The 17746-nt window shown below is 32.6% G+C and overlaps 2 protein-coding genes across 2 annotated transcripts; one reads left to right on the forward strand and one right to left on the reverse strand.

Annotated features, from left to right (window-relative positions):
• Positions 1 to 345: 345 nt before the first annotated feature.
• LOC140812833 (uncharacterized) lies at positions 346 to 4291 on the reverse strand. Its single transcript, XM_073171195.1, has 3 exons — positions 3972 to 4291; positions 3234 to 3344; positions 346 to 811 (listed from the first exon to the last, which is right to left on the reverse strand). Exons 1-3 carry the CDS (start codon positions 4086 to 4088, stop codon positions 581 to 583), a joined length of 459 nt encoding a protein of 152 aa, XP_073027296.1. The 5' UTR covers positions 4089 to 4291; the 3' UTR covers positions 346 to 580.
• A 7475-nt stretch (positions 4292 to 11766) lies between these two features.
• Positions 11767 to 14508, forward strand: LOC140812879 (large ribosomal subunit protein bL19cz). Its single transcript, XM_073171251.1, has 5 exons — positions 11767 to 11874; positions 11981 to 12247; positions 12924 to 13010; positions 13126 to 13259; positions 14228 to 14508. The coding sequence occupies exons 1-5, from the start codon at positions 11851 to 11853 to the stop codon at positions 14334 to 14336; spliced, it is 621 nt and encodes a 206-aa protein (XP_073027352.1). The 5' UTR covers positions 11767 to 11850; the 3' UTR covers positions 14337 to 14508.
• Positions 14509 to 17746: the final 3238 nt, after the last annotated feature.

The following is a 17746-nucleotide window of genomic DNA, read 5'->3' on the forward strand; positions in this document are numbered from 1 at the left end:
ATTTTAACCTACCTAATATAACCTAATCATTCATAGGAGGGATAGACTTGGTTAAATAATCATCCGTACCAAACATGTGATTAGGTTGGTTAAAAAAAAATAAACCCACCTAATCACCCCTACCAAACGCCCCCTTAGCATAAAAAGTAATAATTTTTCATGGATGACCCAAATAAGATATACGTCTCACAACACAAGTTTTTGTCAACTATTTAACGGAGATTATCCATAGAGCTGATATTACATAATACACTTAATCATGGCTTCAAATAATAACAATATAAAAGATCGAAATATAATGTATAAAAGGGTAAAATTATCACAAAAAACTCAAAGGTAAATGTGTTGCCGCCAGAAACTTTTAGATTAATTTCCCAGAATAGTCCCGCTTATTCGACAAGCCCTTACTTCATGCAAAATATGATGTGAGGCTTGGTCATATAAAACATAATCAAAGTTTTTGAAAATGCATTTGATATTAGAGTGCACCAAATAGAATTTGGCATTTAGGAGAAACAAACAAGTGTGGCTTTTCTACAAAAATTACTCATCGACATTTTAAAACAAAAAAAGCACATGCTTAACTCACTTGAGCACGCTTATCTGAAGATATTGAACCTTCGATATGCTGATCAGGTTGGGTGCTTTTCAACTTTTCCGTTTTTTCAACTTCAGCTTGATCAAGCAAAGCCCGTGATTGCATTGTCTTCATCATCTCCCTCATTGTCTTTTCCTCTCCTTCGAGCTGAGTTTTCATTAGTATCTCCGCGTCCTTGTCAATTGGCTTGAAGTACTCCTCAATGGCTGCCTCCTATGTACAAAACAACTATTATTCAACAACTGGAAAATTAACTCTGAATATATTGGGAAATAAACAAATGAGCACAAGCTGTGGTAAAAAAAAAAAACAAGAAGAAGAAGAAGGACTACACCAAGGATTTTAAGGAGTTATCTATATTGCAACTTTTGTAATAACCACTCAACCTTTGTCTTCTATAGCACTAATCAACAAGAATGCACTTTATTGATTTTCTTCATTCTGAAAACAGTATTGTATCAAACCTTATTTGTCTAAAAAACAAAATTTTATTTGCTCAAACAAAATTTGGATTAGCACAGTCCACCGGTCAATTTCACCAACTTTTAATATGCAATTATGAACAACTGAGTTAATTCATGTTCAATTATTTTCAATAATGTTAACACTAAATACCATAAAAGGTTTTTGAAAATTTTAATTCAGAAACATATTTAAATAACCAATATAATACCTAGCAAAAAAATTTAAAAGTTTGACAACGCCACCCTTTACCAAATGTGACACTTAAACAGGGGTGTAATTTATCAGTATCTATCAACTGAAAAAAAAACCAATAACTTAACTCCTAAAATTAATTACTAAAGTGAAAAAAGTGTATAGCATCACTATGTAAACTAAAAAAAACATATTACCCCCTACATCAAAATTAATAATCTTTCACAACCCTAAGTTTTTAAAAACCGGGTATAAAACCCCTTGCAAAAGAGCTAAATGTGCTTCATTTTTTCAGAACACGGGGTTTTAAAAGGCTTTTAAATTTACTTGGAGGTACTATGTTTTTCTGATATCTCACAGGAACGATAAATGCAATTTACCCGGACTACTAATATTATTTCATTTTAATTGTGGTTTTCATTCCAAAGTTTCCCATATTAATTAATTCATCATTTCACTAAACTCGGGAGTCCAATCCAATTCTCCTGATTTAAGTGCACTGATTCTAATTAGGAATTAAAATTAAAACATTTAAATTTAAGAAAATAAAATTTATTTTCTTTGTACATTTTTTTTCTAAAAAGACTAAACATATAACTGAAATTAAAACCAAGTTCTTATCTAAGTAAAGCATCAACATTGACCTTACAATCTTCACTTAACACTTCATTACGATAGCATAAATTACAACAGACAATGAATCATATATTTATAATAAATTAAAAAAGTGTATAGTTTGAATAGTCAACTAAAACAAATACCACAATTAAAAGAATTACTTAAACAAATTACAATATTTCATAAATTAAAACTCTTTATTTAGATTATTTTTGGAGACAAAATAATGTTTCTAGACAGAGAAATGAAACATAAAAGGGCAGTCCAAAGATATAATGTTGCTAAATTATTTATTATTTAAAAAAACCATGGTTCTCTTGTAAATTATGAATTAAACTTGTAAGTCTCAAATCATTTGAATAAACAATCTAAAACTTTACAACAAAAGAAAGCTATTATGAAGGTACAATGAACTTCGATTAGTCACATAGTTACAAATCTAAACAAACAATAAACGCGAGCTACTCCCCGAAAATGCTCTAGTTGGTGGGGTTCAGTCAACTTCCTATGGATCCCTCGCTATCTAAAGTTTAACTTAGACAAGCTATGGATAAAATTATGCTTGCCTTTAAAATCAAATGCATAGGAGGAGAATGCCTAGGCATTCAAATTATATCATTCAAACTTGTGAAACAGATATTATGAATTGACCTGCTGAAGCAAAACAAATCAACAGGTAATGAGGTTATGGCCGTGAACAGAGACCTGAAAGAAACTCATCCAGTTCATTATTAATTGGAAGTCAACCTATATTGACCAAAGTCAATATCTTGTAATTTGGTTGTGTTGAAAACAGGCATCAAAATTGGGTCGTTGAGCTATACGTTCAACATATTGGTAAGAATGATGTCTTATTCTCCGAATGCAACTGCATTTAGTTTAACCTACACTAAAATGTCTTATATTCCAAATCCAACCACATGAGAATTCTGAAACCATGACATAACACGAACAGACTACACAGAAGGTCAGCTCCACGTCAAATAAGGGCTAACAACTACCACCATGGTTCGACTCTGTTTCAGTGGCATGAATCGCATAAAGTAAAACTAGGCAATCAAAGTTTAAGTACTTCTCAGTCGGTACTGTTTGAAATGAGTTTCAATAAAGTCTGTTCCTTTAGATTCCAATAAAACAGATATAAGGGGACAACCAACTGTACAATATACATGCATCAGGTAAACTCTCTCTTTAAAAGTAAATAAATAAATGAACTGGACACCAGTTTGTCAAGTGTGCATGTTCAATCCGATACACACACGGAGATAGATGACCGAACAATGACAACACATGCTTGAAATCAGAAACTGTAGACCAATAACGAAGCAATGCAATAGAGTAGTAGAAATGACAAACTTACTGTTTCCTCTAACTTCTTATTCATTGATTGCATATCTCGTACCATCTGTCGCACCTCTGATAAAATAATCTGTTCAGGTACCTTTTGGAGAGCCACTTTCTTTTCTTCTGCCTTTCAGGGAGAGAGATGTTGAAGTAAGAATGGTAAATGAGAAGAAATTGAGGAGTATACATTATCATAACATTTAAACTGGAAGTATAAATTTTAGATTTTCATCTAGTATTGCCAACTAGTTGCAATGGGATTATAAATTTTAGATTTTCATCTAGTATTGCCAACTAGTTGCTTTGATGTCAAACTGTCAACATGGTTGAACTAAGGCTCTCACAGTGTACATTTTATCGTTTGAGAACTAATTGATAGCAGTGAGTTTGAAAGTACATGAGACATGAATCCTCCTCATATGGAGTCATAGACAACAGGATACTGGCCTCACCGCTTGAGATGGTACGACACCACGCAGCAATAGAAACTACCATATCAACAAAAATATGAAAATCACCTCCCTTTGTTTCTGCTATCAAGATATATTCACCTCCCAGACCATAGCAACTCTATTAATTCGTCACATTTCAACAAAAACATTGAATTTAATTTTATCTCTAGAAAGAATCAAAAGAGAAAGCAAAATTTCAGCAATTTCCCAGCATGTCTAATCAAAATTTTAAATCAAAAGAAAAATATCGCACTGTAAAAAAACAGCACAGAACTGAAAAAAAAATGGAAGTAGAGAGAAACCTTCTGAAGGCGTTGCTGCAGCTGCAATCTATAAGATCGGATCCTTCGTTCTTCATAGCCCGAAAGAACCCTAACATAGAACATCGCTTTTCTCCCAAATTCCAATAGCTTATCCATTTCGTTCTATCTTCTTCAGAATTAGAACGATTTTACAATAGTAATGAATGAATCAACAGCAATTGGTGATCCAAGAATAGGGTTTCGCCAGTTTTTTAGCTTCGAAATTTTGGTGACTCGGGAGCAAGTCCTACATAGAGGAAGCTCAACCAAATAAAAAAAAATTTAATATTAAATTATATGTATAAATTTTTATATTAACAACAGTTTTAAAAAAATCCACAATATAATATTATATTTTTTAATTTTTTAAAAACATATATTATATTTTTACTGTGAATAATATATTTTAAAATTTACCTTCAAAAAAAAATATATTTTAAAATTTCTTTTTAAAAAAAGACATATTCTGTACTGTTAAAATTAATTAAATACTTGTTAACTATATAATTAACTCGAAAAATTATTATAATATCACGTTTGAGTTTCTGCTACATGTAGAATACAACTCTTATATATTAAAGTTTTTTTTTACACAATGAGCTGTGATTATATGTGGATAAATCATACTGAGACTATTAAACTAATTTTATAGGAGTAAAAAAACGATGGATAAGAAATAACATGTCTATTTGATTGAGTGATTTTATGATGGAAATTATGATTAAGTGACGAATTACAATTTCATCATCTGCCTATAATAAATAATCTATTTTTGTTTTGTATTTTTAAAATATGGATGGTGATTTTTATTGAAAAACATAAATTATTATTAATTTGGAAGTTTTTTTAATTATTTATTGTTTTAAAAATAAAGATTAATAAATTGAGTACTAAAATTCCATGAATAAGGATAAAATCAAATGAAATATATTAAATAATATATTAAATTATTTTGATTTTTCATTCATATTTTATAATTTTTATAAATTACCTTTTCACACATTATTTTTTGAAAGTAAAGAGTATTAATGTAATTTTTCTTACTTGGAAAGAGTATTAGTAAAAAATGATTATTAATCACACTTTTTGCTTGTGATAAATCATCAAGTTTTAAAAGCTAAATTAAGCAAGTGTGGATGAACTTTATGAGTTAGTATCAGCGAAAAAACAAGTAAATATGATATTGAACTTATACTTATTATAATAGCAAGTAAACTAACCCTTGCTGTTTTTAGTTTGATCCACACTTGCTTAATTTAGCATTAAGGCGCCATTTGGTTCGGTTTATTGAATGATAATCACTTTATTTTAAAAGATAAGAAATAATATATTATAATTAATTAGTGAAGCAAAGCGACACAAAAATATATTATTATTTAATCATCATCCTATTAATCGAACCAAACAATGTCTAAATCCAATCAGACTGTCAATTTCATTTCATGTCATTGAATGAAAATTAGCATTATTCTGATTTTGTTACCTACGTTTATGGAGGTACGGTCAATGGCGGAGCTATGTATGTTGTCAGCCCGGGTGACCCACCCAAAAATATTTAATTTTTTTGTGTAGTAATTTTAAAAAAAATTGAATTAATTTGATATTAGATGGGATGGTTCAATTTAAAATATTGTAATATTAAAAATTTAAAATTCTAGCATAGGTAACCCTATATTGCTAGTTCCGCCACTTGGTACATTCCATGAAGATAGAATGTTAAAATGAGTCAAATTCATCGAGTTGGCCCTTCAGACCCCACCAAATAGGCGGCTTGGATTGACGAAATCCCGACCCACCTAAATGGCAGGCCGACCATCCCCATCCTACCAAATGTAGGTTGTTCCAGGCCAACCCGCCCAAACCCTGTTCCACCAATAGGGAATTGTGGCGTTTGGGGGTTGACTCACCCCGTTGATCCGTTTTGATAGCTCTATATGTAGAACTGTCAAAATAAGCTAGACATGTCTCATCATATTAAATAAGTTGGTTGGATTGACAATTTCTCGACCCACCAAATAGTAGAGTGCGGGTCGGCTTCCACAAGTCTTCGACGTCCTGGTGTACTGTCTCACCCAAGAAGTCGTCTAAGGCTTGTGCATTGAATATGGTCTTAAATTGGGGCCATTTAAATATATAGTTCTCCCTCCTTTCTAATTTCTCCCTCCCTTTGTAATTTGATCAATGACCATCTGTTTAAAAAACTTATAATTATATCTATTAATTACAAATTACAAAGATAGAAATTTAGTTCTAGTAATCTATTTAAAACCTTATTTTTAAAAATAGTCTTACTAAAAAGTTTATAATACAATCTTACATCATTTAAAAATCCTAAAATATCCATATTCTACCTTGTTTCTATCTTAATTTATTTTTTGTTCGACGTATATTTTTTTAATAATCACAAAAAAATGGTAAATTTACTATAATTATTAAATTCATAAATATCTTTCTTGAGATGATTTTCATAATTTGATTTTATTTTGATAAATACTTAATTTTATTAGTAATATTACATACTTAATAAATTATGAGTATTTTGTTAGAGTAGGTGTCTGCAAGACCACTTTTGATTAGAATTTATTGAGTCTTATATAATAAATAATCCTTATTTTAATAATATTTTACATTATAATACATTTTGGCATTATATGTATACTCATATAAGTTGAATAAATAAATACATTAAACATACTATGGTATAATGAGGTCGTACAAGTCAATACGATCATGAAACTCATTTAAAAGTTACTAGTCAATTTAGCAGTATAAAATAAAGATAAAATCGCTTGAGCAAACAACAATTCGAAGTACTTTTCTCGTGTATTCTTGATAAACCAGCATTTATATATGGATGTAGGGGGATCTGTTTAAGACTAACATATGTGATATTATATGCCACGTTTCAAAGTAGGGACATGAAGATGTCTCATCATACATGATGAGTACTCATATGACGAGTTATTGAACAACCTCATTCGGGCTTTCCAAGTGGTTATTGATAAGTGCAAGATTTTCACTTAATTTATATGTTAATCCATTTGATCTATGCTGGTTTCGAACATATTTATGCTTGGTTTTGTTGTTGTTGTGTAGTGCAGGGGATATACAACTATGGGATGGGTTAGAGCAATCAGAGACGTTTTGAGCATAAAACAGCAAAAGACTCAGAGTCGCAGCGCCACAACAAGCGCTGCGGCGCCACAATGTACGAAAAAGAAGTGCTGCAGTGCTACAAGATGAGCGCCGCAGCGCCAGCAGGCCGAGAGAGCAGAGCCGCGGCGCCTCAATGCCGAGAGCTAAGCGCTTAGGCGCTAAGGGATAAGCGCTGCGGCGCTAATGCTCACGAACGACGGGCGCCTAGGCGCCACTTACTCAGCACCGCGGTGCTAATGGCGGCGAAACAAGAATAAATGGGCTTCGACTTACGATCCGGACGGGGGAATAAAAAGAAAGACAAGGGTTCAGAAAGGGGTTCCGAAAATATTCTACAGGCAGCAGTCATATCACTGGAGAAAAGGAGATTAAAAGTCGGAGCACGGAATGCAAAGAACGAAGATAGAAGACGTTGAATCCGGACACGGATACGCACTTCCATCTCTCGCCAACACGTTTCTAATTCGGTTCTTTACTTTTACGATTACAAACAGGTTTTGTATTGATTTCAATTCGAGTATGAACTAATTTTATTTTCTAGAGATTGACGTAGTTGTGGTCAAACATATGGATTGACGTTTTGAATTTTCATTGATTTAATTCATCGTGTTTATTTGTGATTTCTTGTCTTTAATGCTTTTGGATTACTGGCCATAATTCGACTGATCTAATAATTGAGATCTAACACTCGAGAGAGGTGATCGAAATTAGGACATGGGAAATCGTATTGTCAGATGTTTATAGCGTGCAAAAGACGTATAACTTTGGCGAATCCATAATAGGACCTTGTGTGCATTTATTACGTGTTACATAATTTTGAATAAACATATTAAAATCGGCAATAGGTAATACAATTATATTTATCACTCGACAGAGAGAATAGAAAATATTGTGAGTTCTTGGTTAATAGATATGGTGTGATTTAATTAAATGTGAGTCAACGTTAATTTAGCATAGGGGAGACTCGACGAAATCATATCTCTAGATTGCTTTACTTGAAATTCTACTGCGTGTTAGAATTACAGGAATTGTTATTTTATTTGAATTGATTATAAATCAACTATTTGATTTGTCTAAATAAAGTTGAGCTATGTCAATTATGGTAATTAATATACAATTTTAAATAATTACTCTTCGGGGGATCGACATCTGTACTCAAACCAGTACTAAAGCTTGACACTGTACACTTGCGGTAGTGAAAATACGCAACAGTTATCATTTATCGAGTGAGTCTGCGGTTATGATTTTACATCATTTGTCTTTTGACTCGAGATAACATAGAGACTCGATGTTTTAGTGCTGCATTTTGAATATTTTACTGACTCCGCGAGGTCATCAATTGAATGTAAGAGCCGATGTATTGTAGTCGGTGATTCACTTCTCACTTATGAGTGTGAATATACTATGTAATCAGGTGATTGATAATGCAATGGATCGCTGGCCATGTGTAAGAAATGTTATTTAGGTTAAAGTGGTTTCCTAGTTGCATATACGATGTCACTATGCTCATTCAAAGATGCATCACAACGTTATGAAATTCATATGCAACTCTCGATATGAATGATTGACAATTTGATTGGGATATATGAGATGAAGAGATTATATTGTACGTTAACCATAACCTAATGGTTCTTACAAACAATATCAATGATATCTAGAAAATCATGAGACGGTACTGCTAGATTATATTAGCATGATTCGATTGGTGCAATCAGAAATGAATTATGAAGTTTTGCATAAATCCGACAAACATACAAAAAAACTTGGCACGGTTTTAAAATTTAAAATGATGAGATAGATTTTAAAAATCCAAATCCCTCCTTTTGGTTAATATTCAAAATTTATATCAAGCCATTGAAAAGAAATTATAATAAGTTTAAATTTTTCTTGTCTTCCATCAATGATGGTTGCATGATGATTGATGAACGTTATCACTAGCTCATATTATTAAGGAAGCCCGGACGCAAGAAATATGCTGCTTCCACTGACATACATGATGTGAATTTGGTGGAACTGCCATAACTTTAGCTCATATTATTGAAGGAAGTCATGTTGACTGTGCACTATGATTCAACATAGAAGGGCCGGCTCGAGACATGAAGATAAACGACATGATATTATTGGGTCCTTATCAAACGTGACACAAATTACGTGGAGTTGCATGATTTGCAATTGGAATCTAAATTTTGGAAATTGTAATTTACTGATATCGTCACTAAAATGTCCCACTCTGGTAAAAGAAAAGTCTCGTGTACTTCCTAAATTTATAGACGAAATAATTTGATTAATAATCAATAACATAAAAAAAGTAAATAATAATAAAACAAGAAACATAACTTTCATCTTTAAAATTCTTTTGGATCTCAAAATTATCAAGTTCATCGGCATAACGTTTATATTTAATGAATCTGTAAGATTCATTAAATCCAACATAAACCACTTGAATTTCATTCATTTCCTCCACCACAATACTTGATCGATGTTCTTTTTCCTCCACCATTATTTTTTTTTTTTTTTGAATTCCTAAACTAAGGGGTGGGGGATCGAACCCATGCCAGTTGCATGTGGAATACAAATGAGAACCATTGGGCCACTGCCCTGGTCTCTCCTCCACCATTATTTTACCATTCAAACCAACAAGATATGTGGAAATAATCCATTCTCATTTCTTGGGATCCCCTGCAGCTTAATTTTATCTAATTCTTTTGTGAATCCTCTCATTGGTCCAATGTTGAATGAGAGGTAGAGTACATGTTCAACAATGCCATGTCATTTCAGCTCATGGAAATACATAATTTGCAACAAGAAACCACAACCATTCACATTCTTCAGAAGTGAATTGATATTGTACTTGTGCATACCTTACAAAACTTTTTCAGGATCTACGTACATCAGTCGTACTATGAAATCATCTCAACATGAACCAATGATTTCACATCATCCAAATTGACCAAAAGATTTGAACTTGGAGTTAAAAATCAATAAAAAAAAAAAAAACTATAAAGGAATAAAGATGAAGATCCTCTAAAATCATCTCTTTCATCTTGTCAACCTTGTTTGAATAGCAAGCATCCTTCAAAGAGCTTAAGGGTGACCAGACATTGAGACCATAATCCTCCTTTAGTTTGACCAAGAAATCTAAATTCTCGTTGCGTCCCAACTTCAAAACATAAGTCACATTGTTCCATGCAATAAGAAGAAATCTTGAACTTCGTCTTCAGTTACAACAAAGCTTCTATTGCTGTCAATTTTTAATATTCGCCTGGCTCAATTGAAATTTTTAGACATATGGAGCAAGCCACCAAAACCAATATAATGCTCCTAATTGCATATCTTTGTCGGTCATTAAAATTTTCTACGATCAAGTATACATCTTGTGGCGTGCATATGTAAAAAACCTTGAATTCACAACACACACAAAATCAAATCAACATATATTATAAAGCAAAAAAAAAAGTATAAGAAGAAATTCATAACATAACTCAAATAACAAAGCAATTGAAAAAATATTCCTATTTTTTAAAACAACAATATCAAAGTTGAAATAAACAAATAAAAAGTTGTACTTTAGTTGTAAAAAATTATACCTTTGAGTAAAAAGTTGTAAAACAAAAATCATTTAAAAACAATAAACTGTAGCAACAAATGTTAGGAAAAGAAAATTAGCATATATTAGAAGGCAAATCAAAAGATATCATTATTTATTTAAATAACAAGATCAAAACTGAACTCACCAACAAAAAAAAATGATACTTTTGCAGAAAAAAATCACACCTTTGAGGAAAGAGTGAGTCTCATGTGAGACCGTCTCACGGATCTTAATCTGTGAGACGGGTCAACGCTACCCATATTCACAATAAAAAGTAATACTCTTAGCATAAAAATTAATACTTTTTTATGGATAATCCAAATAAGAGATCCGTCTCACGAATACGACCCGTGAGACCGTCTCACACAAGTTTTTGCCTTGAGGGAAATAAGCAATACCATTTTATACAACAGTCAGCGAAAAAACAAAATTGATTTAAAAACAATAACCAAAACACAAAAAAAATGTTAAGAAAAGAAAATCATCGTTCTTTGCAACTTTTTTTTTCCAAAAAAAGAAGTTAAGAATAGAAAATCAGCATATATATTAGAAAAATAAAAAGTTTTTACTAGTTTTTAAACAGCAATATGAGACCAGAATTAACTAAACAAAGTGATACATTAGTGGAAAAAATAAAACCTTTGAGGAAAAATTTAATATTTTATTCAGTAGGAATTAAAAAAAAACAAAAGTCAAGTTAAAAAATTACATAAAACCAAAAATTCTAAGAACAAAATCAACATATATATTATAAAGTAAATCAAAAGATATACTAGTTTTTTAAACCATATGAGAGCATAAACATATTACACATCTTTATCTTTTTTTTTTTTTTTTTTTATATCAATAATCGTATCTTTTTTGATCGACTACTCGCTTATGATCGGTTTGGTTCGATTTAAGTTGATTCTTTAATATTTAAACTCGCTAATTATTTTAGTTTGATTTATCAAACTAGTGATTTGGTTAGGTTCGGTTCATGGACCCTTGTGTGTCAACCCGTTTAGTGGATCGCATCCGATTTGATCCGGCCCGATTGTACCCCGAAACCGTATGGTTCAAATCAGAATAAAATCCAATTTACTGAACCATACAGAACCCAAGTAAAGTGGATAAGCTATTCTAGCTTTAATCATGGCTTCCAACGTATTGTTGCAGGTAACCCTAATTTACAGTCTCTACTTCCTCTGATGGAATCGGCATAAAATTTTGTGTGAATTTTCTTCTGCCATTATGTAATTTTTTTGTTTAATTATTTTCGTAGTCTCCGTTCATCGTTCGGAGAATTCCCGTGACTTTGGCCTCCGCCGCGACGGTTGCGCGGCATTGTTCCGCCGTGGCATTGATTTCTACAAATTATCGCAAGTTGAGTCTTCCGAAATTGAGTAAAAGTTGCTCCTTTATGGTGAGGGCGGAGGCAAATGCTGAAGTTGAAGTGGAAGATAGCGAGGAGGCTGAGGTGACCCAGATTGTTCCTTCTGAAGAGAAATCCCCCAGAAAACCCAGAATCAAGCTCGGTGACATCATGGGGGTATTTCGTTGAATTCAAACTTTGTTGAAATTGCTTTAGGTACAATGTATGTTTATTACCTGCAAAATATATTTTATTCGAATTGATAAATGTGACGCCAAGAGAACTGAAGGAAGGGAAATTTGAAACGCGTTTGCAACATGTACGAATGGTGATTGCCGCAACCCAAAAAGTGTGACAGCCTAACCCTGTTGATTTTTACTTTAGGAGTGTAGCGTGTGCAATAATGAACTGGTTCTATCATCTATGTTGGTTGTGAAGAGTGTACTATGTTCTGTGTGGCAAGGATGTGATATATGCCGTTGTCGATGTGTGGTTCTTCGACGAGATAAAGTTTGAGAACAAGGTGAATGAACGATCAAAGCAAGCAGCTAATAGATTCTGACCCAGATACTTATTCATTAGTTAATAGATTTTTTTAGCAATAATCATTAGGTAGTAGTAATATGTTATACATGGTACGACGATGGATCAAAATCATGATTTACAGTGTGTGTTTTCTGGACGTGAGCGACATCTTTTGCATACTTTTTCGCTGCATGAGAAGCTCTAAATTTGTGCTAGTACTAGTTCATTCAATTTTACCAGTGAAATCTCTCTTTTCCCTTTTTTGAATTATAAGAATAAATATGTTAACTGCTGTGCAAGCAGTTGAAGATTACTCTTTATCATACAGATTTTGAACAAGAAAGCAATTGAGGCAACAGACAAGGAAAGGCCAACTCCTGATCTTCGGACTGGGGATATCGTGGAGATCAAATTGGTTGCCCTATCATCACACTCTTATAATTATTAAGAACTTTTCAGTTTGGTTAAACTTATTATACCTGCCCACTTTAGTATCTTGAGAATTTTTAATGGAGGTACTTGGTTTACAGGAAGTCCCTGAGAATAAGCGGCGCTTATCAGTATATAAGGGGATAGTGATGTCAAAGCAAAATGCTGGCATCCACACGACAATTCGGATTAGAAGAATAATTGCTGGTGTTGGAGTTGAAATCGTGTTCCCTATGTAAGTAACCTTCACTGTTTGCTTCTGAGGTGGCTTAACCAGAACCCTCCTTTTCTTTTGTTTACTTCTTTACGTTGTCATTGAGCAATTTTCGGTACTTTACTATCGTTGCCTTTTATATCCTCTGAAAAATGGTTAATGGATATCCTTTGAAAATACTACCGAAAGCGAAAATCTGACTAGAAAGGGCAGCATTAAAAACATTCAGGTTGCTTAACATGTAAGAATAATTAATTTAAAGTATTAGAAGACTTTGGATATGAACCTTAATGCACATGAAAAAGGTCCATCTACTCCTGCATGGCATTAGATTTTGCGTGGACTACAGAAATTGTACGTTTTCAGCATAAGCTCAATTTTGCGTGGACTACAGAAATTGTACGTTTTCAGCATAAGCTCAAGTTTCTAAAAAATCGTTAGGCGCTAGTCGGGCGCCTGCATGACATTGGTAGATTTGTGTGGACTATAGACATTGTATGTTTTCAACATAAGTTCAAGGTTCTAAAATTTGTCGGAAGCTAATCGGGAGTCAGACTAGGGCATAGGCCGCTTAGGCGGGGACTAGGCGTTGCTAGGCTGATTTGATGGTATTGACATAATAGGATGAAGTTTGGTGTATAAAATCACATTATTTTGTTGGACTTTGATTTAGGACCTCGAAAAAATTTACTTTTCATTTTTATTGGGCTTTTAATTTATATTGTAAGCCCAAAAAACTTTTCAGAAAATAAAGCCCAAAGAGAGAATTAATTAATCCTAAAGTTGACTAGCACTTTTTCGGGGCGGTCGGCTGGAACCTAGCGGCCTAGGCCGAATTTTAGAACATCTGATCATCTCCATCATATGAATTTGTGGATAATTTAGTTTGTGGATTCATTTTGTTCGGTATTCGCCATTTATATTATTGTTTTCTTTTCTTGATAAAGATGGTTTCTTCTGTTTGTGACTCTTGGCTCTCTCATTGATAGATACTCACCAAATATCAAAGAGATCAAAGTAGTGAAGCACCGGAAAGTCAGACGAGCCAGGCTGTACTATCTTCGGGACAAACTTCCTAGGCTCTCCACTTTCAAATGAGAGAGGTGGTTGTATTTCGCCCTATTCCTGGTTAATTATTCTTTTTTTTTTTTTCACTTGCTAGCGACTTTAGATTCAAGTCATCCAGGAATTATTTGCTATCTGTTTTGTACGAGATTTGCTTGTTTCACTAATATGTATAGTTATCAAGCTTCTCCGGAGCTATGTATCATATCTTGTTTGTATTGATATTTCAGTACAATATCGTTATATATCATTTTATACCAAAAAAATACATTATATTTTTATAAAAAAAATAACTTTATTATTTTAAAATATTATGTATATTTGAATTTATATACATTATTTCGTTATATAAAAATTTCAAATTTCATAATGTTGTCGTACCGAAAATTTCGGTATCGATAACACTCCGTACGGAAAATTTCGGTAAATTCGGTATTTTCTATATGATAATCTCGGTATATCGAAAATTAGGTATTTTTTTTCACGCTTACATATTCGTCCGGGATTAAGTCAGAACATAGTTAGATTGAGATTTCATAATGAGTTTTTTGTTATTAGATCAATAAGATAATTACGTAGATTATTGTTGTTATACTGTTCGATCTTCAACTAACATTCGATTATCAATTATGCATATTATTGGATAATTATTAGCTCAAAAGTTAATTGAATTGAGGTTCCATTGTCGTCTAATAATACCTAATTGTTGTCTAGTAATACCTAATTTTTTTGTACTAGTGCTCAATTTTTGTTCGAATTATCTAATAACGTATCATAATATTCCTTAATTGTTAATTTAGAGTACACAATTACTCTATAATTAAAGCGAATGTATCTTGTGAGACGGTCTCACGAATCTTTATCTGTGAGATGAGTCAATCCTACGGATATTCACAATAAAAAGTAATACACTTAACATAAAAAGTAATATTTTTTCATGGATAACTCAAATAAGATATATGTCTCATAAAATACGACATGTGATATCGTCTCATACAAGTTTTTGTCATAATTAAAACCGATTATTGTCTAGCAGTAACTAATAATTGTCTTTTAATGTCCAGCTTCTTATTATATTTTTCCGATATGTCCAACTTACATAGAGATCAAGTCTAATTTTTTCTAGACTCAAAGTCTATTTTAAACGGTTTTATCAATTAAATGTGAGTAGAATAACAGAGGCTAACAGCCAGATTATATTTTCACACACTTCAATGATGCTATCAGCCATTTGAACAGCAACTGAGCATAATCCACAGCTTTTTTCCAGTTTTCAATCAGAACAATCTACTCACATTTTCCCAGCATAATTTTCGAAGTTCCCTACAAATTTCGTTTATTCAAGTAAAAACATGCCTTTCTCTAGGAAAGATTCCTCCTTTTTCAGTCCCTTTGCTTTTTACCAAACTCACAAAACACACGTGGAACCTCTGTATATTCTTTATCATTCTTGCCCGGTTTGAAAAGATGCCGGGAGAACGTACTCCTTGATTAATTGGTAAAGTGGAAGCTATTCCAAGTTTTTCCATTACATGTGCGACTGCTTGCTGATAAATTAGGACGCAAAGTTAGATTGGACAATGATCGAACATACAGCAAATAATATAAATACGTACAAAAAGGGTCGACTGTATCTGATTGACCACACGAGGCTTCAAAGTGTCAGCCAAGATCGAGAAGATCGAATCACAAAAATTAATTTCTTGTGATTTCAATCATCTCATCTTCACACGATCGATTGTAGAATTAATTAATTACAACACACAGAAATTAGAGAGTATCCTTGAAGCGTGTTTTTGATCTTTCTCTGCACTAGATCTACGCTCCAAACCTCCAAGCATTCTCCGGTGTTCTCTCAAACTCTAAACATAGGATTGTGTGTGGTCACATGTTACAATATCACATATATATAATATATATTTATAATATACTGTAACATAAAAAATAATGACAATATCTTTTAAAATATAAATTTAAATGAACAGAATTTATTATAACATATCTAGAAGATTCGATGATAAACTTCCATACAATATAATAGTCTAGATAATTTTATCCCACATATACCATAAATTATAACTCATATAATTTATCCGAGTTTATATTAGAGCCACCAAAAAGACCTGGTCGGATTCAATTAAATTAAGCTCCAATAAATTAATTTGATCCAATCAACTCATGATTGATCAAAATAATTTATTAATCTTATTCTAGTCCACTGAAAGAATAAGATTACACTCTCAAATTAATTGATATTACTGAAGCACGAAATCAATAATTATATTTTCTGATTTATCGACCCAACACATAGCAAGACCTGCATTTCGTGAAAGGTTTTCATTATATAACTAATCAGCTATAGCCACGAGTTATGGTCAAGTATCTGGCAGCCGAATATTTAAAGAATTATGTTCCATTTTGACTCATTTTTAAAATTTAAGCTAATTTTAAGTGAGTCTTCTAGATTTTATAAGCATTCGTAGGTGAAAGAAGTACTAGGCAAGGAGAATCTTGGCACAGAGCATGACAAGTTTGAATAGAAAATATTAAGTAATAGTAATCAACTTGCAAAAAGGAAAAGTATATATCAAAAAAATGTATCTACCAACTCCAAAGCCATGACCAAAACCTATTCCACAACCGATTCCCGCTTCAATGTTCTTTGCACCCACTTTCCTCAACTAAATGTAAGAAATTATAAGCAGAACGAAGTTTGGAGAGTTAGAGCTTAGACAAAAAGCAACAAAAGAACCAAATTAAATATATAAGGGCACCCACATTGGTTGGTTAATGGGTGTTAATAACACCCATTAATTTTCGCCCACCAATGTGGGCGCAAGAATTAATAATCTTGGCTGACATGACAGCCAAGAAATTCATCAGAATGAACGGCGTTATTTCGAAATTTGCGACGGTTTTTCGTAAACTATCGCAACTTTGCGACGGTGTTTTGTAAACCGTCGCAAAGTGAAAAGCGTCGTTTTTTTTTAAAAAAAGGTCGCTATTTGCGACGGTTTTTTAACACCCGTCGCTATGTGCGACGGTTTTTCAAAAACCGTCGCTAATTATCACCAACGGCTATTTTCAAACGGCAAAATTATGCACCAACGGCTATATTCGAAATTACTCACTATATATACTAATCAATTTCTACAAATCCATCCCACAACATTTATCTTTTCATATTTTTAAGCCAAATGGGTGACAATAGTCAGAACTCACAAAATCGACCTCGATTTGTTTCTTCTACACAATATCCACCACAATTTCCAAATTGGCCGTTTGTTTCAAATTTCCAAGGTTATGAAAATCCTTCGAATCATCCAAATTACACTTCCCGAGCTCCGTATCCACCGCCTACACCTGAATATTAGCAAAGTATAGGCAACCCAGATTTCATGCCGCCTTATTTTTATGGATTATATAATCCACAATCCACCAAT

The sequence above is a fragment of the Primulina eburnea genome, chromosome 14 (assembly GCF_022965805.1).
Source record: "Primulina eburnea isolate SZY01 chromosome 14, ASM2296580v1, whole genome shotgun sequence".
In the NCBI taxonomy this organism is placed as follows: domain Eukaryota; kingdom Viridiplantae; phylum Streptophyta; class Magnoliopsida; order Lamiales; family Gesneriaceae; genus Primulina; species Primulina eburnea.

Excerpts from the sequence above, each read along its gene's own strand:
- LOC140812833 (XM_073171195.1), bottom strand. The coding sequence starts at position 4,088 with ATGGATAAGCTATTGGAATTTGGGAGAAAAGCGATGTTCTATGTTAGG. Across the intron at positions 3,345-3,971 it reads TGCAGCAACGCCTTCAGAAG|GCAGAAGAAAAGAAAGTGGC; the intron begins GTTTCTCTCTAC and ends TCTCCCTGAAAG. Across the intron at positions 812-3,233 it reads ATAAGAAGTTAGAGGAAACA|GAGGCAGCCATTGAGGAGTA; the intron begins GTAAGTTTGTCA and ends TTTTGTACATAG.
- LOC140812879 (XM_073171251.1), top strand. The coding sequence starts at position 11,851 with ATGGCTTCCAACGTATTGTTGCAG. Across the intron at positions 13,011-13,125 it reads ATATCGTGGAGATCAAATTG|GAAGTCCCTGAGAATAAGCG; the intron begins GTTGCCCTATCA and ends CTTGGTTTACAG. Across the intron at positions 13,260-14,227 it reads GTTGAAATCGTGTTCCCTAT|ATACTCACCAAATATCAAAG; the intron begins GTAAGTAACCTT and ends TCTCATTGATAG.